At 40.7% G+C, this 25,735-nt stretch overlaps 2 protein-coding genes across 4 annotated transcripts; one reads left to right on the plus strand and one right to left on the minus strand.

Moving 5' to 3' along the window:
- Positions 1-2,075: 2,075 nt before the first annotated feature.
- foxo4 (forkhead box O4) lies at positions 2,076-10,305 on the minus strand. The gene is made up of 3 exons (XM_042073954.1): positions 7,893-10,305; positions 6,183-7,721; positions 2,076-5,858 (listed from the first exon to the last, which is right to left on the minus strand). The coding sequence occupies exons 1-2, from the start codon at positions 8,325-8,327 to the stop codon at positions 6,204-6,206; spliced, it is 1,953 nt and encodes a 650-aa protein (XP_041929888.1). The 5' UTR covers positions 8,328-10,305; the 3' UTR covers positions 2,076-5,858; positions 6,183-6,203.
- Positions 10,306-12,881: 2,576 nt separating this feature from the next.
- LOC121694044 (sorting nexin-12-like) lies at positions 12,882-16,620 on the plus strand. 3 transcript variants are annotated; one of them, XM_042073958.1, is made up of 6 exons: positions 12,883-13,132; positions 13,913-14,008; positions 14,335-14,459; positions 14,554-14,644; positions 15,119-15,129; positions 16,068-16,620. In XM_042073958.1, the coding sequence occupies exons 1-5, from the start codon at positions 12,968-12,970 to the stop codon at positions 15,122-15,124; spliced, it is 483 nt and encodes a 160-aa protein (XP_041929892.1). In that variant the 5' UTR covers positions 12,883-12,967; the 3' UTR covers positions 15,125-15,129; positions 16,068-16,620. The 3 variants fall into 3 exon arrangements, with proteins under 3 accessions (XP_041929889.1, XP_041929892.1, XP_041929890.1); XM_042073955.1 differs by lacking the exon at positions 15,119-15,129 and having other exon boundaries at positions 12,882-13,132; XM_042073956.1 differs by lacking the exons at positions 15,119-15,129; positions 16,068-16,620 and having other exon boundaries at positions 14,554-14,967.
- Positions 16,621-25,735: the final 9,115 nt, after the last annotated feature.

The raw sequence follows: 25,735 nt of genomic DNA on the forward strand, positions 1-25,735 counted from the left end.
CCAGGTATGAGGATGATGATGAGACCTCATTCAGTGATAGGATTTTTACAACTATAGCCTCCCTTGCATTTGCAGTACTTGCAACAACGGATACCAGCTACCCGACAGGGACACCCATTCTTGTGTGCACACTTGCCACACAAGCAGGGATCTGGTAAACCTTCAGGTTTTGAAATTACAAGGCACTAATAAATTGCCCTTTCTTACAAAACCATAAGCATCTGCATTTAAGATCAAGGTGGTGACTGTAAATGGTGTTTGGACCCAAAGCTGTTGTTGAATAGGCTCTTGGATATGTTTTCTTGCATTAGTTGAGGTGCAAGCGGCCCTCTCAAAGTCCATCTTAAGGGCATTACTATCGAACACAACAATGCGCAGGTCGTCAAATGTCTCCATGTCCGTTGATGGTTTTAGACATTTGACCAATAATGTTTCTGCCATTTGTGTTACACGTTAGCTGTGGACAGTTGACATTGAGAACCAGAAAAGAGTTGTCTGGTTTGTGGACAGTGTTCAGAGCTGCAAGTTTGGTTGATATTTTGCTGGTTGTATCGCACCCAGTCAGCACATGTAGTGCTGGGAGACACTGTGTGAGCTCGTCTCCCAGCGCTATGCAGATATCATGAAGTGGTAATATTGATCTGTTCACTCCTGAGGTGCGGATGAGCCAGAACAATTGTTATGTGGTATAATAGGCACACAAAGACATCTGTGTCACCTGATGACAGTGTCAGTGTAGGCTACGATCCATAAGTTGTTCTCTTACTTTCTCCAGATCTTTTGGAATTTTGTAAAATAAGGTTTCAAATATGAGTAATTGGTATGTACCAACTTATCTGTTCTTTGTGAGGAATAACTTCATGACATGAAGACATTGTCTGAGACAATCTGGTGATGACATTTTCCCCATTTTGCAAAAAAACAAAACAAAACACTGGCAGCTAGCTAGCTACAATGCACACCAAATTAAATAAAAAACTGATACAAATGCATTATAATTATTTAAATACACAAAACTACAACTCATGATAATGACACGTAAGAAGACACATGCCAACACAAAGAATAAAGAGTAGATTTCCTTACTTTTCTTGATCTTACAAGTCATCTTGCTTTACAGCCATGTGCTCTGCTATGACCTTAGGTCACTATGGCTGCCAAGTAAACTTTTGTTGGCACGCCAGGTGATGGCGTGATGACAGCAATATTTAGAACAGGTAGGAAATGTAAGCTTTTAAAGTTTAGGTTAATAAATAACTGGCAATTTATGTATGTCACTAGTTGTATGTAATAGGTTGACTGTTTTTTAGCCATTTTCTTTATATCAAATCAGAATGCTTACACTCTTTTAAGACCTTATAATTATGGTCACTGTGAAAATTGTGATCACCTCAGAAAATCTGTAGCTTCAAGGGTATATGTACGCATATGTAATGAGATATTGCCTCATTTGCATATTTTATTTTATTTTTTAGGCAAAGTGTAATACAAAAAGTATTTCTCTTAATATGAAGATTAATCTGGTAGAGATGTATGAAGATATCTATAAAGGGGAAAAAAGTCCCATTCACCTGTAGTGTGATAATAGTGTCATCTGTTGTGGTCATTTTCAGGACTTTCGTCCCGGGTAGAGATTTTGGTACACATCCCACGTTGTTCAACGGGGTCATATTAGTCTATAACAGTTGAGATATTCTCCGCTAAATGAAGTGCATACAAATCTTACCCAGAACCTCTACTACTTCAAGACAACATGAATTGTTTCCATTTTTATCCAAATTCATATGTGTCTCTTTGTATTGATGAAATTATAAATCTGCATTCTGGAGAGGAGTTCTGTTGAACAGCACATGCCCTACATTGCAAACTGAGACAAGCATCAGTAGTGTGTGCAGGACTTATGCCACGTCAAGTCTAGGCTCTTTTTCTTGAGCGACTACACCCCCTGGTGGTATGTTAGGAAATCATCAATATAGTGAATGGCTATTTTTGACATGTTTCTGTAATGCATCTCTGTGAGGACCAAAATGATAAAAGTTATGTTCTCTTTGTATTAGAAGACTTACAACAGCAGATTTGGTTAAACAGATTAAGTTTAATTCCATTCTCCAGGACTGTTTTCACAGTCATATCTGGCTAACTTTACAATATGTAAAGTAAGATTGGGATGAAATACAAGAGGAGGAAAATAAAACATCAATCAAAAGTAATCAAGTACATGTATTGGCTATGCACAACTCAACAACCCATGACAACCCCTTCCCTCCCTCATAAAAAACAAACAAACAAAACCAAGAGAACTCAACCCTGTGCACACTCTAAAAGTCTCATCAAACCCAGTCAAAAAGAGAGTACAATCGAACTAACTCATAATTAAGAGAACAAGAGTAGTAGAAAAAGAAGTACTAAGAAAATATAAGAAAGTACTAAAGTTCAAAACAAATCATGAGAGGTATTATTTAAAAAGGAGGGAGAGGAGAAATATATAGTGATGAATCAGAGACAAGGCAGGGGGAGGGTACTGGTGCAGGAGGTCGGAGGGGCGGCCCCATAAGATGTCTCCATCAAACTGCACTTCACAGATTTTCCCCCCTTCACTATCCAACCAAGAAGGGGGAGAAAATCTCTGTTCATGCGCTCACTTTTGCCACCATGGCCTCTACAGATCCAACTCGCTCACTCACAGCCACAACACATCCTTCCATAAATCCACTCGCTCTTCAACACTCGGCTCTCGCTCTCGTTGGCAGAACAGTCGCGACCCCTCCTACGCAGCGCTTACTGGACTCACACACAATCACACAAACACACACAATCCCACACACACAATCACACCTATGTGAGCATGAACAGAGGGAAGTGGGACGAGGACCAGACACCCCCCTGAGCCACAGTCACAAACCGTCCATGGAAACTAAGATCACTCCCATGAGCGGCTCCACGCTATGCTATTCACACCAGCTGCTCAAAGACAGCACGCTGTGCTGCAGGAACACTTCTCATTTGTGACGAAAGCTTTCAAACTCCAGCCAAATGCCAGACATTTCTCTGCATTCACAGTTTTATTAAGAATCTATTTAAGTGACATCTTGGGGAACACAATAAAAGGTTATATTTCCATCCTACACTAGGGTTCTTAGAAAAAAACATATTCAAAATATTTTACTTTTTTGCTGCATATAAATGATTCAAGGCCTTTTTATATCTAAATCTGCACCCATTGGTTTCTGCCCCTCTTACTGATAGTAGATTGTAGCACCGGTGATTTGAAAACAATGCCATGACACAAGAGGGCTTAAATCTAACATATTAGGACAATTACAGTTAAATGATGAAGAAATGCACATCTGCATTTTCTGAAAGAAATCTAATCAACATTGAAGTGAATGCTATTCTGCTTCAATTAAAGATGGAGGAAACATCCAGACAACTATATTAAATACAAGTGTCCTTTCCACTAAAACATCAACAAAAAAAGTGAATAATATATTCAATGGAAAATAAAGAGAATGAAAAACGAGAACATGAGAAAGTTGGGCTTGGTACGTTTCGTTCTGCAGCATCAGCAGCAGCAGCATACTCTAGTGTTCACTGGCAGTTTTACAGCATCTTAGAATCTGAGTGAACTCACGATCCAATGAACCTCTCCTCCTCAAATGAAACATGGAATATAGTATATATATTTATCCTTTGATATATATATATTTTATTAACATGCTGAATGCTCTTATAGGGGCTTGCTAGTTATTTCTCTTTCCAATCTTTTGTTTTGGATAGAGAGAAAGCACAAAATGGATCATTTCAAATCGCTATATGATTATCTCAACACTTCTTTTCTGGAAGCTTTTGCGGTCACCATTCTTTTTTTTTTCTTCTTTTAAATTACCCTGAGAGTTAATCATTGCATTATTCATCAAAGTTAAGTTCAACCAGTTCTGTCTCTTTTTTTTTTATTTTGAGATGAGATTGACTTCCATCGTCAGGTAAAGGTACAGGCAAGAGAGTATTCACCAGGACATTCATGTAAAGGGTCAATTAGTTCATCCACTTCCTTAGAACTACTCCTCAGATCAAGTGAGATGTTACACAGCGGAACATTCTAGAATGGTCCTCCCCGTGCAGCGCCCATCTCTGATTGGAGCACACTACTGTTTGAATGGTTTGTGTTATGTAAAGCTTATCTCCACTGAAATACGTCCCACCTCTCCTGCACTTCCCCATACTGACATGCAGTTCTTAGTGTTCCTTTGGTTATATAGAAAATCTACATGCTTTGTCATCTTTTACAAAAATAACAGAATACATAAAAATTACCGTTAGAAATGCTCTGAAGTTGCAGAATAAAAAACACATTAACAGTATCTTTCTGATTAGTATGCATATCTGTTAAAGATGCATTTTAATTTTAGCTTTTCTCTAAGCTGGCTATTAAAACTATAGTCCCATATACTCATATTTTCTCGCTTCGACATTGAAACTCAATACAAAAAGATTGTTAGTATTATATAAGAAAGAGCGTTGGTTGAGAAATAAACTCTGGTCAGGCCCCGAGTCACATGGCCAGGGCCATGTCATCACACCTTCGTTGCTGATAACCTTAGCATTACATCACATTTCATTTTTGCATCCTTCACGATTTCTCTCACACTGCCGTGTCGCATGCTACAAAAGACAGCATAACCAAAAGCCTTTTCCCCTCTGCTGAAATGATTCACCATTACGTTGGGTTCTGAACTCTTTTTCGCCGGACTAAAGAATTCTTCTGTGTCGTATTTTTGCCTGTTTCAAGCTTAGCTGGCTCAAAACTGCCGCATGCAAAAAAAAAAAAAAAAAAAAAAAACTTCAAACAAATTGCATTCTGCAAAAGAGGCATACTGTCTTCAGTAATAACACTATGCCAACTAATCACATGTTGGCAAAGGAAAGAAAAGAAAAACTGCCTTTGAATGCCCTGTATAAAAATTCCACATCATGTTTCTTCATACTGTTTACGTTACTAACTGCACAATAATTATTAAAAGCCAAAAAAAAGCATCACTCCTTGATTCCTCCTGTATGCATCAGCACAACTGAAAAGAAAATCACAAGTCCTTTCCTGAGCAGAGGTGGTCACATAAGCCAAACTGTAGATACTAACCAAGCGATCAGAATTACTGCATGACTGAATGACGGGGAAAAGAATTCAGTCCGGCTTTGCCTCGGCCCACTTCCACTCGGACATGACAACCCAACAAAAAGGTCACGTTCTGTACCATTGGGCAGCGCGCAGGTCCAGGTATCCAGGTCCAATCGACACCCCTCTCGGTCCTGCCCTCCTCTCCTCGGCATCTTGTCCGGCGCCAGGCTCCTCACAGCAGTGGTCCAGCAGCCAAACCCAAGAGTACCGTGTCCATGCTAAGCTACTTTGGTATTAGTAATAAATGCGTAATAAACTTGATTAGTAGTTTATTAGTTGTGCTTATTTTCCCACACGACAAGCGTATCGTCTTGTCCTTCTGCTTCGCTCCTTAGCTAGTGTGCTATCAAAAAAAGAGAGAGGAAAATCTGAAGGAAATCCAATCCAAGCTGAAACTGATGTTGACTGTGTCTTAGCGTCAGCCATCCTCCGTCCCCCTGGCCCCACTTGGGCTAACATTGGCACTTAACAACAATGAGGTCTGTTTCTGTCTTCCAAAAATATATATATGTGTATATATCAGATCGGCAACTACAAAAAAATATAAAAAAATTTAGTTCATGTTTTGTATCTTCGCCCAAAACAGTTTATCTTTTGTATCAGAGGTACAATGGCAAATGCAGAGGAAAAAAAATATCCAAGCTATGCACCAAGTGTTTGTGGTAAGGGGGTGATGGCTGTCCTGCAAGAATAAACACAAACAGATCACAGGGCATGAGTTCCATCTTCAGTTTATCTAACAAAATCTGTAACATTTAATTACAGTACCTAGAGCTGATCAAGGAAGAATTACTTTTGGTTGTTTAGGTTTTCACTGCAGGTGTCTCTGGCACTGCTTATTTTCAATTTCACAATGCAACATCAATTACGTCAATGCATTCACTTCACAGTGCCGGCACTACTTCCTGAGCATGGATATTCATGTCATAAAAGATGGCAGCTACAGCAGACCGAATCACATGAGATCAATGAGAGCTTGGCACGGAGATGGCTGAGGGCTTATTACCTGCTTCCAGCGGCTGGAGAGTTAGCTGGGGACCCACTTGTGAGAGGAGCTCTGCGTGGTGGCGGGCCCTGGGTAGCCCTGTCCACCTGGCAGTATGGGATCAAAGTTGAAGTCAATAATGTCTCCATCCATGAGGTCACTGTTGATGATGTAGTCCACATCACAGTCCAGGTTCTCTGTGAACATTTCAATGTCCAGGTCCGTGGGCAAGCGGTCCTGGGAGGGCATGAAGAAGCCGGGTGTGCCACCAAACTGGCCCATGCCCTGCGGACCCCCATTCCCACCGCCTGTGGAGGGCATGCCGCCGACCCCAGGGAGGAGCCCCCCACCTGGCACGTGGTGTTGGCTCTTCATGGCGGTCAGCTGCGTGGGGTCCGGGCTCATGCTGGACAGCAGCATGCTCAGACCCATCTGGGAGTGCTGCTGCTGCTGCTGCTGCTGCTGTGGCTGTGGCTGCTGCTGCTGGTGAGGCTGTGGCTGTGGCTGGAGTTGAGGCTGTGGCGGGAGGCCCATGGGGGGGTGCTGCTCCAGGCCCTTGCCCATCATCAGGCCTGCCTGCTTGGCCTGGCCGCCCGCCATGGGCCCCCCCAGACCCAGCAGCCCTGCCCCTCCCTGGCTGGGCATGAGCGGGTCTACCTGAGTCATCATGACCTCGCTCGGCGGAGGGGAATCAGAGGTGAGCAGAGCCTCCAGGCTGGAAGGCACGCGGGCACCAAAGTGGGCCCCGTGAGAGCCGGGCCCTGGCAGCGGGTTGAACAGGGAGTTGCCATAGGTGGAGGGGCTGTGGTTGGAGCCAGGACCCTGCTGGACAGAGGTCTGGGAGCCAGGCTGCGGGGGGCTCTGCACAGGCTTGGCTGGCTGCATTCGGTTGTAGGAGGGGAAGCCCGTCCCTCGGGGGAGCAGCGTGGCAGCGGAGGGCAGAGGAGTGGGAGGGGCTGGGGGCGCCGTGCTGGGGCTGGCGCCGCCCTGCTGGCCAGTCATGAGCGTGAGCCCGTCGATCAGATCCAGCTCCTCCATGAGGGTCTCGGTGAGGGTGGGCGGCAGGCTGCCGGTGGAGTAGCTGCTCAGCAGGCTGTCCTCGGGCAGCTCGTCGTCCTCCTCCTGGCCGGGGGCGATGGGTGACAGCTTGCCGCTCAGGGTGCTGGCGTTGGAGCTGGTGCGCGGCCGGAAGCTCGTCCACATGTCGGAGTCGTCCAGGCTGCCGCGGGACGAGGGGCTGTTGCGGTTCACGCCCCACTTGGGGAACTGCTGGGAAGAGCCAGGGCTGTCCGCACCACCTGCCCCCGTGCCACCTTCGCCTGGCAGGCTACCGCTGGGCGCCCCCAGGCCAGCGGCTCCCGCCTGCTTCTTGGTCTGCTTCGCACGCATCCGGCTCTTGAGCAGCTTGCTGCTGTTGTCCATTGAGGCTGCACGCCTCCGCGGGGCTTTGCCAGTCTTCCCTCCTTCTGGGTTGAGCATCCACCAAGAACTCTTGCCTGTGGACTCATTGTGCACTCGAAGAAACTTATTGTGCAAGGATAAGTTGTGTCGGATAGAGTTCTGTAGAATTAAAAATAAAAACAAAAACAAGCCATGGGAGTTATAGCATCACTTGATACAACTATAATCAATATGTTAATGAATTGACAAGGCATTTCTGCATAAATATTACATTATAAACAATACAAAAACATTTAATTACACTTTCATTGAAATATGCTCATTACACACCTTCCACCCGGCAGAACTGTTGCTGTCTCCTTTGTCCTTAAAGTAGGGCACTGTTTTCACCATCCAATCATATATCTGCGCCAAGGTGAGACGTTTCTCAGGTGAGTTTTCAATTGCCTGGCTGATCAAATCCGCATAGGACTGATTGCCCCAGGCATTGCGCCGGGATGACCCTTTTCTAGGAGTGGCTCCACCCACTCCAGCTGCGACTCCACCCTCAGTGACGACCACTTTCTCGGGCTCCGATGTGATTTGCTGAGGCTCATGCTTATCTTCCTCGGCGGGCGGGGTTCCCGCGGCTGACTCTGCGCCGTCTGCCCCCTCTGGTTTGACAGCTGAGATGTCGGGTCTAGGCAACGGCCAAGTACACGACCTCGGTCTGCTTTGTGGCTCAAAATCTGGGTCAATCGGGGGTACGCTGTCCTCCTCCATCATGTGAATTGAGTTCAGATGTTTTGTTTAAAAAAGCTTTGAGATCAAGTTCAAGTGCTAATGATTTAAACGTGCATGTAAATATAGATATTTTATTTAAATAAATAAAGTTTTATACTACACGCCAGACAATAAATGTTATTTGTCTAGACTGGGCTACTGTAATTGTCACGGTGGTTTGGGTGCAAGGGGGGTCTTGGGGAGAGGTTTAACGCAGGTTTATGCTTCGCTATTTTTGACAGCGCCGTGGGGATTCCTTGATTCGTTTTAGCAGTTGTGCTAAATCAAGTTCAATATTTCTAAAAATAATTCAACTAAATCGCCTCCAGTCCCTATTAGAAGAGTGTCTGATAGAAAAGAGTCGCAGTAATCTGGATATACCAATATAGCGTCGGTTAATCCTCAGATTGGGGATTAGAGGAACAAAATAATCTTCTTAATAGTAACTATCATAAACCTTCCGATTTACAGACAGCCAAGGAGGGTTGGAAAGGCGTGCCTTTGTTTACAAAAAAAGAACAAAGGAAATTTACATGAGGTGAAATACCGTCCCATCAAAACATCTGTATAGCAAGCGATGGATTCTAACGTGAATAAAATGTAGTAGATAGCAACTACCTTACTACAATACAGTTGTATCATAACCTACTGTGCTCAATACAAAAAAATCCAGTCTGATATTTTAAAAAAATAGCTTTTCAACTGTTGCTAGTGACTATTTGATTTCTTTACACGTTAATAAATTGAATGACTCCAATAAATAACATCAGCAATTCCAAGCTTCCACTCAGAGACCCAATTATATTAATTTCAAGTTGTTTTAATAACGCTACTAAATTCGGATTATTAAAAAAAACAAAAACACTTCAGCACCGACCGAATATGAAAAGACAATCAAGAAATAGTCTACACCTTTGGATTACCATAGTAGGTCAGTATTACAAAAGAGCTATCTGATTTATGGGCCCTATCAACACTTGTAAACAACTTTCGAGCGTGCGTTTCCACCCGCATAAAACCTCCTCTTGCCAAATACAAAATTGCCCAGGTGAATTTCTTTTGCTGACCGTCTGACAATATTACACACTACAGGCTATTAGTAAAATATTGATCAGTAGGCTACTAATCAAGGCTGTTTGTCAATACGTTAACTTAACTGGAAAGCTTGCGTTCCCGAACAAAAATACCTCTGTTGAAACCCCCGTAGCCAACTACGCTGACATATCAAGTAAAAAAAACGTTCAAGTATAGATATAAAACGCAAAGATATTTAATTTAAGCGAAACTAGTAAATGTAACCTGATCAGGCTGCCAGAGAAATGCGCCTGAATCTGTACCGTTTTATGTGATGATGCAGTATTGTCCGTCAAGAATTAGATAGGAGTCAAATTCTTGATGGTCACACTGGTCATTCTTGTCTTGTCTTACGTATTTGAATGAATTTACAAAAAGAAAACAGATCCGTATTATGGTTCAAGTCTGCACGCTCCTCCACGCTGTGGTCAGGCGCGTGTCACCATCTGCCATGTTTCTCGAGACGCAGCAGCACACGATGCTCGCGCGGGCATAAACCAGTGGAACAGTTGTGTGAAGAAGAAGTCCGTCTATTTTAAAGACAATTTGTAGGGAGTTGTTTCAGAAATGAATATGCATATTCCTTCTTCAGATGACTTCTCTCACACTTCTTGTATGTTCAATCCAAACTCGAAATGTATGCTAGCAAGCTAGACAACATTGGAATAGTTGGATAGCCACTTAGCTGGCTAACTCTTGTTATTTATGAGTTAAAATCCGTCTCAAAACAATCGAAAAGGCAAACGTAGCTCATGACTTGAATTCTCAATCTTCTTAATCGTAATTCCCGTTCAATTTCTTGATATCGCCGGTGTCCAAAGAGTCATTCATCGTAGATCATTTTTGTAATGTTTTGTTTTGACTCGAGGCGAAGACTCCCTTCTGACGTCTGTTTACCACTGGCAGACAACACTTACTGCGTTTGCGCAAGAGGGATTGCTGGGAAATGAAGTTAGTCATGTGATAACTTCCATTACGAGAGTAAACAAAACCGACAACCTATAAAACAAGGGAGATACCAGTTATGTAACGTTTCTAAAGGTATACACCTTCAGGCCTTGGCTCAGACAGTCTCGTCATCACATGACAGGCTAGACTAATTATTTAATTAACACCAGTCGGGTTTGCAGGATAGCCTAGTTTGTGAACAGACACGTTGAGAATTCTGAGAATTGGTTTCAAGACTAGTGTAGGCTATTCCAAGAAGAAGCCAAGTCAATCGGACTATCTATAATGCTCCTTCATCGTTTTCCTTCAAAAACACGATTCCTATCCCCGTCTATAGTTAAAGAGGACAAATCCCCAGGTTTTACAGGCTTTTCTACATTGACCTAATAGGTAAACGGGCAGGTAGGGCCTATTATTTTTAGATCATAGTCTACGCCAATGCAGAAAATATTAAAGGCCTTACATTATGTATGCTAATAAATAGGTTAATTGATTGATGCATGTATGGTTTACATGAGGCTATAGGCTAATGCGTGCCTTTTGCCTATAAGCTCGGCTAACTTGTTAGGCCATTTGTCTTACAAATCCTACAAATTGTCCAGAGAAAAAATATGCTTAATTTGCCATATCAACAAGATCATAACATTTACTGTGAATTATTTTACATCGTAGTGATACTACGTGATAGTAGGCGATAATATCTGAATAGAAACTACACCTCCCATGCCCCCCTTTCACGGCTCAACTTCAAGAATTTGTTGGAGGGTGGGAGGTGAAGGACACGTCGCATGATGCAATACTTATTCCAATGCGAGAAAGAGAGGATAGCTACGTTCATCACAATTATGCGATTAACATACGAGTAAACCTTCATATGCAATTGATAAACTGTATGTTTTCCTTTAAACAGTTACCAGAACGCGGTTTGTCGTCCTCGAGTAAGCTAGTCTAGTGCATCTCTGTGCGTTGTGCGCGTGCATGCATGCGTCTGTGTATTTACAACGTTGAAAGAATATGATGCCCAGAAGAGTTGCATCCTTAGCCATGTGTTTCAATTAATTGTTGCCTTCAAGGTTTTATTGGATTTCTCTTCCTTTCTGACTAGGTATTTCAGATTAACCTGTCGGTCCTTTGTTTGGGGTCACTTAGGACTTGGTATCCTATACCGGTGCAACTCATACAATCAAGACCCAGGGAAGATGAATTACTGCTTTCAATGTTGCTAATTTGTACAATTTATTGTCAGGTTGGAGGGCTGTGAAGCACATCTTTGGGTGCAATGGTGCAATTCAGGTCTCCGTCATTGGTACAGCGATAGCAACACCTGTCTCCTTTGCTCTTACACCCTGACCCTGCAAAATGTTCCCTATACAAGCACTTCAATCCACATAATGACCCTTGCCCATGTCAATCGTGTCAGATTTGTTTTACTCTAATATAACAGCTTCAAAGTCTTTCTGTTGGGTAAACTTGAAAGATCGCCTGCCTTTCGAAGCCGCAGTCCTACGGAGAACAACTTTCTCTCCCCCGACCCGGTGGGTCACAAATTGCTTTACTGCAATTCTGCAATGTAGTCTATATATTTGTGGTAAATCATATAATATTACCCCACAGTGAACAGAAGGATAATGTGAACAGTTGCAGTTCAAGATAGAAGGAGAACTCAGTACTGTTGAAAGAGAAACATTAAAAATCCAGAAAAGCTACAATGCGAATGTTTACTTTAAACAGTTTACTTAATACTTAAAACCAGTTTTTTTGGTAAGACATATCACAAACAAGAGGACTGCATACCTGGAGCATATGTCATGCATGTCACGATAAGCATATTAGGCCAATTTGACATTCATGCATACTTATCTTCTATTTATTTCCTTTGTTCATATATTTATATGAACATAGCTTACACACTGCACAATCTGCAGCCTATCTGTTCAGGACAAGAAGGAAGAATAACATATTTGGGAGCTGGACTGATTCAAACTGAGGCGACTGGGTGGGCTAGTAGTTTGTCCTGAACTGATCTTGGCTTCACAATCTCACGATTGTTTTTGATTAACACTTATGTCCAACCAGAGTTGCTTTACTGGAGAACCCTTTCTGCATGACTTCCCTCTCGCTGATGCACATCAAACACCTTCATTAAGTCAAGTGGTCACTTCTGTCAGACTTCATGTCAGGATGCTAATTATGAAAATGCATGAGAATATGAAACACAGTTGTTTCACAAATAAGTCTATGTGCTATGCCAAAACAGTAGGCTATAGGCCTAAATGCCAAATAGACATATAAATTAAATTTAGATATTGGTTTGGCATAGAATAAGGATTATGGAGATTTTTTTAAGGTGACTTGAGTAATATGATATTTTGGCACGTGTGCATACAGGCCCAGTTTCACATGTGGGCATTGTAACTTATATTTACTTAGCATATAGGAATCTAATCAAACATATTTTTGGGTAAGGAGAATTTGTTTGGTTTAGAAAAGCAACTGGTTTCAGCATGTCCGCATAATTAACTGTCAGGGGGCGCTGTTGCTCGACTTCCATTGGATACAAGGGGAGATTTCAGAGGAACGTTAGATCTTTTTGCCCGCTCTTGTGGATAGACATTTCGAAAATGTCTGAACCCACTGTTGCTGACACGCGCCGTTTAAATAGCAAACCCCAAGATCTTACCGATGCATATGGCCCCCCTAGCAACTTTCTTGAAATTGATGTCTATGATCCGCAGACTGTTGGAGTAGGCCGGAACCGTTTCACCACTTATGAAGTACGAATGCGGGTGAGTCTGGAAAAATCGAGGTCGATGATTTTTGGTTGGCCTGTCTACGTTACTTGACACAACCTGGCTTGGAAAAGGCCAGCCATCATCCTCGCTGACTTTGCGACATCCACGTCTCATTTAGCCTAGGCTACTATAACAAAATAAGAGGACCGTAATCGTTGCTTGGAATTGAGGCCTCATTTGAGGAAGCCTAACACATTCATTCTAAAGCATAAAACAGTTATATAGCAAAGTGTTTAACTAAGCGTTGGCTACCAACAAAACTGGTAGCCAAGATTTTCTTTAGCATGCCAGCAAGCAAGCTATCTTACGGTCTACAACAGGTAGGCTACTACTGGGCAGCAGCTCTGATGCTTTAAATCAGATATCTTTCTGTTAACGCATGCCAGAGTTGTAAAATGTGGTCTTCGATATGGACGTATTTATTCGCAGGATTTGTATTTGTAGCTGAATGATGCAGCTGAATGACGAAGGGATGTTTAACCTTACCGGTTAGTCAGGCTATTATAAAAAACGAGACTCCAGAAAGATCTCTGCTAGCCTAATTTAACCTCAGCTATGTAGCCTAGCTAGCTAATGCAAGTTCTGGATGTTAACCATGATCTTAACACTTGTTATGTGTAGAACGAGCGACTGTCAAATAGCAAATGCGACAAAGATCGGTGACACTTCAGAATGTCAGTTCTGCCTTTCAGGAAAGGGACGATATCGTTTATATTGGGGGGAGGGGGGAAGTGCCTGAAAAGTAAGTTTTGATGTCACAGGACTGTTTTTCAGACAAACCTGCCAATCTTCAAAACGAAGGACACTTGCGTCCGGAGGCGATACAGTGACTTTGAGTGGTTGAAGAATGAGCTTGAGAGAGATAGCAAGGTAAGAAGTTGCTTTTGAAGAGCGTTCAGTCTTATTTAATTTAATTTAATTTAATTTAATTTAATGTTTGTTTACGTTTAGCCTGTGCCATACTGCTGAATGTATAGGCTAGACATTGACAATTATTTAAAAAAAAATATTTTGTGGAAAGTTATTAATATTTACACTTGCCACTGTTTCCACCAATAATATGTATGGCTGCATCATCAACAGCGTTGTTTGGCTGGATGCCCTGACTCCTGACAGATGTTTGTAATGAATTTTATGAAATCTGAGCTGAGTGGTTGTTGTCCAGATGAGGCTAAGATAATCTTTCCTTTTTAAAGATTGTGGTGCCCCCACTACCTGGCAAAGCCCTCAAAAGGCAACTGCCCTTCCGGGGAGATGAAGGCATCTTTGAAGATTCCTTCATTGAGGAGCGGAGAGTTGGCTTGGAGCAGTTCATTAATAGGTGCGCCATGGCTAAATTGAAGAGAATATTTTATTTGTTGGTATGATTATTATGGTATGACCTGTTTTTAACTGTAAATTACCTACTCTCATAGAATTGCTGGTCACCCCTTGGCCCAGAATGAACGCTGCCTTCATATGTTTCTGCAAGATGAGAGCATTGACCGAAACTACATTCCTGGAAAAGTACGCCAGTAGGGTTGGGTGTGGGCAAATTACTATTGTATCCTAAGATCAGAGTAACATTTATTTTTACACAACTAAGAATAATATACATATGTAACACCTCAGCCTCAAGGTGTCAGTTCTACAGTTTTTGGTCTCCATTTTACTTTCTGTCCAATTATCCAAAGCATTATTGTGGGTGTCTGTGTAAGCACTGTCGGTGTGTGTGTGTGTGTGTGTGTGTGTGTGAGTGTCTTTGATGAGCTATTCTGTAAATAAAATGTGATGGGAAAAGTATATTTGCTTTTGAATGTTGGAGAGGGGTCTCTTAAAATATATATATATATATATATATATATATATATATATATATATATATATCAGTATATATTAAAATGTAGATATACAGATGTATTCATTGTTCTATTTTAGTTTATAAAATTATTAATGATACATTTTGTGTCACATATTATTTATATATTTTCCCCATTATAGGTGTGAATAAAGTAAGTTACTTTTTGCCTTTCACTTGATTAATAGCACTTTGGTCATAATGCCTAGGCCTTTTGCATGAAGCATTATTGAAATTCATCAAACATTCCATAAACACTTTCTAATCACTCCCTGCTTTGCATTTCAATCACATTCTTTCTGCATCTCTGTCAGTCTTTCCTCTCTGGTTAAGGAATGCTCTGGGAGGATAGCGGTTGATATGATTCATTAGCATGTCTTGTCAAATGAGTTTGCTGTCTATGGTGGCGGGGCAGTCTGGCCAACTGGCTCTTCTGGCTTTTAGAAAGATCTATCAGGGTTAATGTTTTTCTTTTACGCTGAAGTATGAGCATTTTAAATCAACCACCACCATTAGAATCATCTAATTTTTTCAAAAATGGGTGCATATTTTTTTATGAATTTCTTAATCTATTTATTGTGTGGTCCGCAGAATAACCAACCCACGTAAGAGATTTGTATTATGAACTAAACATCTTATGTAATTGACATGTATAGGTTACATTCATGAATATAAATAATATGTATTCATTCATTTGTGTGTGAACATTAGGATGCCTTTTTTTTTTCAGCAGAATGTGCACAGCCATTTCTTCGGTGCGAACTTAAGTGAAGGATATCAGTGTTGATGGAGGAGTGTATTGTTTAGTTGAAATTGAAAATATTTTACTTTTACGACTTTGTATTCATAGCCTCGTAATGGAATATTGTTACATGTGGTGATCTATGCAGTAAAACAAGCCCTACATCAACTTCAAACTTAAAAATGTTTCAAAGTTTAAAATGTTCAGATCAGTGATTGCAGCTCTAATTGAAGCAATGAAGCTATTTTCTTGTTATATGCTGCTATATAATATAATGGATAAGATGAATGGAAGACTACCCAAGATGCCACATAGATAACAAATGATAAATCATGTACCCCTTTCTTTAGTTTTTAATCAGCCATGTTGATGTGGGGAAATGAAGAAACATCGTCCAGCCTTGAGTCACAGTGATGCACAAAGCTGTGTTTCAACAGCACCCCACTCCACCACAGACCCTGCTCCCTTTCTTCATCTGTAAATATGTAAATATATACCCAAGTCTGAGGACACTGCTGAAGTCAATAATTTATTAAAGTCCTGACTTCCCAAAGAATTCATTGCGCATGTTGCACAAATACAATGTGCAGTTATTGGACAAAAATGCATAAGACGTAATGTGTTGGATTTCATGTGCTTACTATTTCTATTGATGGTGAAATGCACATATATTATAGCCCATGAAAATAACAACAGGAATCATAACAAAAGTATTACATTGATGTTATTTCTTTTCTAGACAGATTGTTAATGCTACCTCAATTAGAATGTCTGATTCAAACCTGGCCAATACATGATCAAGCCTGTGATCTTTTTGTATTTTTACATTTAGCTTGAGAATAATTGTGTTGAAAAACATGTCACCAAGATGCAGTTATTCACTATTAAAGGTTTTTAATAGTCTAGCAGTATTCTGATTTGTCTTGATTTCAATCATTTAATCTTTGTATGTCACAAACACAAAGTAGAAGCTTTTAATTGATCAATGGATTACTGAGATCAACTAACTTAACAACTAACGTTAGCACGCATTTGAAAGTAGAGTCAAAAATGTTTATTTTCATTCCAACTGTGGGTTGTGAAGAGTAGTTTAACTTCTGGTTTAAAGTACATATTAAGTAACAATATTAGTCAGATGAGGTGAGCAAAATGGCCCTGATGGTATTTGATATCTTGTGCTGTTCAAGTTGCCAAAATGTTGATTAGAGCAACGTGTAGTATCTTTAGACATCACTTATAAAATAAAAGTCTATAACGAAATATTTAAATATTAAGAATTTGTTTACATTCCTCATAGCCACATACATAGGATGGAGTAAGTTCATAGGCTACTACTCTTTTTCCAAGTTGAGACAGATTGTGTAAAATGTAAATAAAACAAAATGAAGATTTGAAAAACATGCAAACCATATTTAACAGTGCAAAGAAAACAAATTAATTCCATTGTTTTTGGGAAGTATAACTTAATTTTGAATTTGACGTCAGTTGCTGGAGTTTTGAAAATTAGCTGCTCAACAGTCTGTGGTCTTAATAGTGTTTTTCATTCCATAATTCACTTATGTGAGAGATTTGGACTGCACACAGGCCATTTTAGCACCCAGACTCTTGTACTACAGGAGACATGTGTATAATGCAGTTTTGTATTGTTTTCCTGAAATATTCAAGGCCTTCCCTCAAAAATATGTAGCCTGGATGGCAACATGTTGCTCAAAACCTGTAATAATCCTTCAGCATTAATTATGCTTCTTAAGCCACAACTACTAATGCACCCCATACTATCATTCTGCGTTTGAACTGATCTAAGAAAAAATTGGATGGACCCTCTCCTCTATAGCCCGGAGGATGTAAAGTCCTTAATTTTTTAAAAAAGAATTATATTGGTTTTACTGGTTTACAGAGGCGGACAGAGTACACAGCTTCATTACTTGAGTAAAAGTACAGATACCCTTTGCTAAATTTTACTCAAGTAAAAGTACAACAGTCAGATTTCTATTTAAGTAAAAGTACTGAAGTACTTGTTTTTAAAAGTACTTGAGTATCAAGAGTACAAGAGTAGCTTACATTTTCTAAATATTGCATTAATACTGCCACAGTGCTTACATTTATGTACAAAAACGTCCTACATGGAGTTATGAAAAATGTTAATGTTAATACCTTGGAGAATGTAAAATGAATTGGAAGTAAAATCAAGTCATTTTCATCTTTTTACCATGTTGCCAGGGATGGGCAGTATTTCTAATACATGTATTTAAAATACGTATTTCAAATACAAAATACTATTTTGTAATTGAAACACTTCGAAATTACAAAAACTACGAAAAGCGAAAACTATCATTAACTTGTTCAGGAAATTGAAATAGTCTGGCGAGGTGGGGCCACAGGTTGGCACATTCCCGGGATGGACCTGCTGCTTCTTCGTCCATGGTTTCGTCTCTTATCTAAATCTGACCATGGAGTTGACTTTGGCGGAAAGCTGAAGGTAATTGCTGATAGGCGTTCCCAATCAGTGGCGCCTGCACAATCCAATAACGTTTGAGAGGGGAAACAACAAATTGAGGGTTTCTGAGATTTTTCTTTTTTCCTTTTTTTTAGAAGTAGCAACGGGTACTCACTATTATGGATAGAAATGTAGTGAAGTAAAGAGTACATATTTGCCTCTCAAATGTACTTGAGTAAAGTCATGAGCACTCCCCAAAAATGATACTCGAGTAAAGTACAGATCCCTCAAAATTGTACTCAAGTAAATGTACTCCGTTACTGTCCGGCTCTGCTGGTTTAACAACGGGACAGTTTTACTTTTGGCCTGGTTCATCTAACATGAGCTTGAGCCCAGATAAGATGGCATTTCTGGATCATGTTTAAATACAGTTTCTTTTTTTGCATGGTATAGTTTTAATCATTCATTTATGGAGTGTTAAACTATTCATAGACAATGTTACTGGATGCTTTCTTGAGCCCATCCAATAGTTTTTACTACAGAAACAAGGCCGTAATCATAATATAATTTGAGGGGGACATTAGATGGTTAAAGCAATAGAGGCAGTGCACTCATGAAGGGATAGATTAAATAGACATATATTGAAGGTTTAAAGAGTATTTTTAGTATTGTCGATTACAAAAATACAGTATTTTATTTTGATAAAGTGTGGCTACTGCATTTCGTAGTTTATTTTGACACTTAAAATTAGGGTATTTCATATTTTATTTTAAAATACATTTTGATGTATCTTTGCCCATCCCTGATTACCAGAATTATTAACAATTCCTTTTCATTTCATTTTGATTTTAGTCTTCAGGTAGCCTTCATCATTCCTTTTTTATAAGGAAAGAAAAAAACACTTATGTAAAAGTCAGTATGCAGGGCAAGTGGAGTGACCCAGATTCCAGCTGTCTGACAGTGGGAATGATCAAGTTCAAGTTCACTTTAAAGTTCCAACAAATCTCAGGCTGTCAGGTGATCTGTGTTGCTGAGGTCGATGGACTATTTTTAATTTAATTTAAGTTAAGTTAATTTTGATAAGATTGCAAATGAACTGTTGTTTGGGCACTGTAACATGTAATGATCCACCAACGTAATAAAAATCTGCACAAAATCAGCACGTTTTAAACGTAATAATCCTGCCAACGCAATCATTTCTCACCAATGTAATAACTGTTGCCTACTGCCAACATAATAACCCAATTTCTCATTTGCAGGAAGTTATAACGTGAAGGTTAAAAAATTATTACATTAACTTCCCACCAATGTAATAAATCACTGATTTAGTGATACTGTTTTATCAGTTGTAAGAGTTAAGTTGTCCTGGTTGTCAAGTTGTTAAAGCTACAAGGACACCCCTTGTGTTCTCTTGTTATTATTTCACTTAAATAAATGCCATAATTGTAGTCTGTGGCAGCCCTTAGAACCGTATAAATAGTTTTTAAATGTAGTGTATTTATAGGGACAGGTCCCTGACATAGGCAATATAGGAATAGGAATAAAATAGCCTAGCCTACCTAATGATGGACATTATAGAACATTACACGGTGCTTGTAATTATCAGTGCTTGTAATTATCAACAGGGATTCATTTGTCACACACAGTTACAGTTGCGTGTACAGCGTCTTTCAGTTGCATTTAATCCGTTGCCATGCAGTAGCTGGCTGTCAAATTAATAAATATGTGTGGGTGTGTATGTATGTGTGCATGAGTGTGCATGCATTAGTGTGTGTGTGTGTGTGTGTGTGTGTGTGTGTGTGTGTGTGTGTGTGTGTGTGTGTGTGTGTGTGTGTGCTGATATGGCCCCCTATGAATGGAATTCCACAAAACTTGGCATGCATTCAGAGGGTGTCATAATTATCCTGCTCTTCAAATTTCGTGTAGTTTTGAGCATGTCAGCCAAAGATACCTCCTTTTGGGGGGCCCGGTGTGGCGGGTGGGCGATGGATCAAAGTGTCCCGGGAATCATTGACTGAAATTTATAAGAAAAATAAATAAATAAACAAATATTTCTATTTATCTACTTAAACAGCATAACTTTCAAAAAGAATTTCAAGTTTTTGCCTGAAATTGCACTGTGCCTATTTACAAGGGCATTGTTCCCACCTCTTCTGGGGCCAACCATCAAATGTTGGACCTCTATAGAAAGCTGAGAACCTCTAGTTTTCGTAGGAAACAGTCAAAATAAATGTGTGATGTACTCACAAAGAGTTACAGAGGCTAGAATATAGTTTTTTCTTTCTGCCGGATTACAAGCATCTCTGAACAGACCACATTTCAGCCCTCTAGGTCTCTTGATATCCCTTAGAAACACAACTGAGCCCTAGCACCAGGTCTTGTGAAGTTGTGTGCAAAAGTAGATCAATATAGAATGAAAATATGAGTGCTTTAGACTATTATTTGCCAAGGTATGCCCATGCGTTTTGTAAAATGCCTATGGATACTCCCCATAGGACTTTTTGTTATCCAAAATGCATACTGACAATCAAATGCTTACTGCACATGAACCCCTTTGTGTAGAAGCATAATCCTGGTCTCAAATGAAAGGTAACACTTTGAGGTTTCATGCTTCTATTTGGATTATACTCTTCAGGGGTTCTGATATGGAATGAGTACACTAAATATGGAATGATTACAAAAATGTCTCTATTTTTGCATTTACTTTGTTGGTTCAATGAGTGTGTATAAGATAGACTATACATCTGTACAACTAATATTGGATAACACAACATGAAGATTCAATTTCTATGGATTCTTGTGAATATTTCAGTACCCAATATGTTGCATCTACTTATTGGGCTGCAGCTACACTGCAGCCAGAAGTCAGGGTAGCACCAGGGCTCTGAACCGGTTCAAGGAACGAAAACCGAAAGGGAACGGAATTTTACGGAATTTTACGAGGAGCGGAAACGGAAACGAAAACAAAATGGTCTTCAACTGTTCCGGAACAGAAACGTTATTCTGAAATCCACAAAACCGGTAAATAACGGGTTTTTTTTCGCTCTCTATATATTTTATAAAATTTCACAAAGGCATATCCTAAGTGTTCTACTCGTTTGATTGTAGGCGAACAGCCTAATAATTTGATTTCTGCAGTTTGAAAAAAAAAAAAAAAAACGAATAAATGGACCTTTGGTCCAAATGTCTATATTTTGTCTTGCTGTTGTAATATAACCTATCCGTCTGCCACTTCGTATCTTAGGCCAGCTCGTAGCATAGGCTACTGAAACTGATTTGGAAATTGTTTGTAGCCTATGCGTAATAGCCTATTTTGCCTGTCCACGCCTTGTCGTTTTAAAGTCGGGATTTGAAATGTTTGCGCAATTATAGCCTATTCTATGTAGAAGAGTTAAAGGGGAAATTTGAGATAGGCCTTGTCAGCAACAGACAGGTTTGTTTATAAACATGGTTGGAATTATAGCGCAAGCCTTTGAAGATCTCCATATTGATAGCACGTTTAGCACGTATCCAGAAATATTTTTGATAAGAAATGATTTATAGGCATAGGTTAGGCCTACAGTAAGTCTGTAGGCTATGGGATGGATAGCACATCTGAATATTTTTGGATGCCGCCTGTGATTTATTATTTTTGGGCATAGCTACGGTATAGGCTAAATCAAGGGGAAATAATGAGTACGTCTATTCTAAGGTAAAGTCCACAAAAATAGACTTGATAGACCCGCCAAACACTGCCGGAACTTTAAGAACGAACGATATTTTGCGTTCCGAACCGGTTCAGGACCGATATGTTGGTGGCGGAACGCATGCAAGAACGAAAGCGTTAAACATAGGCCTACCTGAACCGTTTGGAATGGAACGTTTGAAAAATAATTTTGTTTTCAAGCCCTGGGTAGCACCAAAAGCGGAAGGGGGGGAGGGGGGCATTTTGGATCAAATTTAATTGAGACATAATAAGATTAATCTAAGAATGTAAAGCACTATACAGATTGTACATGAAAAAAGTTGTCATTTTTGGATTCCCAAGAGTCAAAGCTTTGAAATGGTGTATAACATTACTATGCTATGGTGCATACAATTGATTTAGAATGTTGGGGGGAGGTGGCGGAGGGGGGTAACCGTCCCGCCGGCGGGACACTGAAAGTTATGTGTCCATTAGTGCAATTGTAACTTATGGGGGGTCCTCGGTTTTTGGACCTCGGTATTTTCAAAACTGTATGCGCCCTGGTTGCCTCGGCGACCATTAGGGTTTTTGAGAATGGATTTATATCTGAAAATGTTCAGAGCTCCAAACTGTGCAAGTGTACCAAGTTTCATCCTTTTATGGAAAAAAACGGACTTAATTAGCATCACATGTACAATAAGTTCAGTAAAACTTAAACAAACAATTTTTGGCCTTTGTCCTAGATGCACAAATGATGCCAATTTTGACAATGTTCCATCTTTTCAGTTGCTTATCTTTACTTCAGTTGCTTAGTTTATATGGTGGAAAAATGCCACAAACCTGTTATCACCAATTTAGCACTCTGACCCGTGGAGAAAAGTCTAAAATGAGAAGAAGCCGATGATGGCCTTTATTCACAAAACCTCCATTTTACAGCTCTGATCAAGCAGAGTCTAAGTACAGCCAGGCAGGGAATGTGAATAGATGGATGTCCTCTGCAGCAATGAATCCAAGAACCAGGCCTTTGGTGAGAAGATGCACAAATTCTGAAGTTTATCCTATTGGGAGTGAGCTTTTATTCTCTCGAGTTGGTGTTTGAACACCACCTCTTTCCTTACGTAACATGGCCAATCACAGCCAGGTATCTGCCCTTTATGTAAATGTAAGACACCTTCTTAGCCAATGAGCGCATACCCAATTAACTATATTGGTAGATTAGTTTACCGTATTGTCCACAAAAATAATGTGCACCATTCATTCGGTGCTGGTTGAGTCTATTAGATTACATACAGCAGGCCTGGTTCATGTATGTGCATATGCAATAATTTAGCACATTAACTTTAATTCAACTTGTAGGCTACAATTGCTTACTTGTGCTCATACAAAAAAAATCTTGCTTCCGTTACAACATGAATATTATTATGATAGATGCCTTCTTGATTCTGCTGGACACTAAAGCAAAATATCTTTGAGAAGTAATAGAGAAGAGAAGAAACAATATTTTCTGATTGTCTGGTAGGGTGGTTAAGTAGATCTGGTAAAAAAAGTTAATCACCATTCCATATGATTTTCTCTCCCTCCATCCTGAATCACTGTGCCAGCTGTCTCCAGTGTTCACAGACATTTTTAACATCCCACTGGAGATATGCCACATACCAGCCTGTTTCAAGACCTCCACCATCATCCCTGTCCCCAAAAAAACAAAGATCACAAGACTAAATGACTAAAGACCAGTTGCCCTGTCACTGTGGCGATGAAGTCTTTTGAGCGCTTTGTTTTGTCCCACCTTAAAACCATCACAGACCCACTCCTGACTCCTGCAGTTTGCCTACAGAGCCAACAGATCTGTAGATAATGCAGAAAACATGGCCCTTCACTTCATCCTCCGACACCTGGACTCAGCAGGAACCTACGCCAGGATTTCAGATTGATTTCAGCTCCGCCTTCAATACCATCATCCCAGCTCTGCTGCAGGACAGGCTCTCTCAGCTGCATGTACCTGACTCCACCTGCAGGTGGATCACAAATTTCCTGTCTGACAGGAAGCAGTATGTGAAGCTGGGGAAACACATCTCTGACTCCCGGACCATCAGCACCGGTTCCCCTCAAGGCTGTGTCCTTTCCCCCTTTACTCTTCTCCCTGTACGCAAACAGTTGCACCTCCAGTCACCAGTCAGTCAGGCTCTTGCCCACGACACCACCCTTATTGGGCTCATCCCTGGTGGCGATGTGGGAGATTGACAATCAGGTGTCCTGGTGCAGACAAAACAGCTTGGAGCTAAATGCTCTAAAGACAGTAGAGATGGTTGTGGACTTCAGGAGGAACCCAGCCCCACCAGCCCCCATCACCCTGTGTGGCTCCCCTGTAGACTCTGAGAAGTCTTTCTGCTTCTTGGGCATCATCATTACCCACGACCTCAAGTGGGAGCTGAACACCAGTGGTCTTACCATAAAGGCACAGCAGAGGATGTACTTCCTGCGACAGTTGAAGAAATACAACCTGCTAAAGCCAGTGATGGTGCTCCACATCCATCATTCAGTCCATCCTCACTTCCTCCATCACCATCTGGTAGGCAGCGGCCTCTGCTAAGGACAAGCGCAGACTGCAGCGTATCATTCGCTCTGCTGAGAGGGTGACAAGCAGCTGTCTGCCATCCCTCCATGACCTGCATGCCTCCAGGGGCCTGGGGCGGGCAGGTATTGTGACTGACCCCTCCCACCCTGGACACAATCTCTTTGAGCCACTCCCCTCCGGCAGGAGGCGGCGGTCCATCAGAACCAAAACCTCACGGCACAAACTTAGTTTCTTCCCGACTGCAGTTGGCCTCACAAACAAAGCCAGGGTACCCCACTGGTACTAACACTAAATCTCCTACCTTGACCCCCACTGACACGATACAGTCACGCTGCACTACTAACAGATATGTGATTACATATCTCTTCCACTTTGCTGTGACTTATGGTTGTCTGTCTCGTCCTAATATGCATATTTATTGTGCTATTTTATTTTATGTATTAACTATTGTATGTCATGCACCTTAAGACCAAAACACATTCCTCATGTGAAAACATACTTGGTAATAAACCTGCTTCTGATTCTGATTTTTCTGATATCAATCCCGCTGGGCGTTGTGGAGCTCTGCCTCCACCTTGTCCATTAATTCTGTATATTGGGACACCTCGATTTATTAAGAAAACATAAGTCAGAAGAGTAGGAACAGCTTTACTGCTTGGCCCTCAGTAAGAGAAGGCAGAAACACAATGGGTGCATTCACACTGCTTGGTCCCCAGTAAAAAAGGAATGCAAATAACTAAAGGTAGAAAGACAATGATATTCTATGCAGTACCGGTAATCTGCTTGGCCCCCACTAAGGTGTAAGGTCTGTTGTGTAAGGCAAAAAAAACAATGGATGCCAAATCAACTTTGCATAAAGAGTCTGGGATCTGTCCCTATATACTACACTTAAAAACTATTTACTATACGGTTCTAGGGCTGCCACAGACTGCAATTATGGCATTTATTTAAGTGAAATAATAACAAAAGAATACAAGGGGTGTCCATGTAGCTTTGCTTGGCAAGTAAAGGTGATGAATAATAAGTAGAGATATAAGTAAAGGGGTTGAGGTTTAGATGGTGATAGAATGGTTAGAATGGTATTACATTGGTGGGAAGTTAATATAATCATTTAACATTCCCACCAATGCAATAACTTCCTGCAAACGTTGGTGGGAAATTGGGTTATTAATTGGCAGATTTTTATTACGTTGGTGGGAAGTTATTTGGCAGGGCACATTCCATGACATTTGGCAGGTGCTGTGACGTTAAAGCATCATGTGTGATGGGGTTGGCCTGCCTGTAATGCTGATGACCGCTCATTCAGAAGTCAGACTTAACCCAATTCAGTTGAGACAGTTCA

This window comes from Alosa sapidissima, chromosome 20, assembly GCF_018492685.1.
Source record: "Alosa sapidissima isolate fAloSap1 chromosome 20, fAloSap1.pri, whole genome shotgun sequence".
Lineage (NCBI taxonomy): Eukaryota > Metazoa > Chordata > Actinopteri > Clupeiformes > Clupeidae > Alosa > Alosa sapidissima.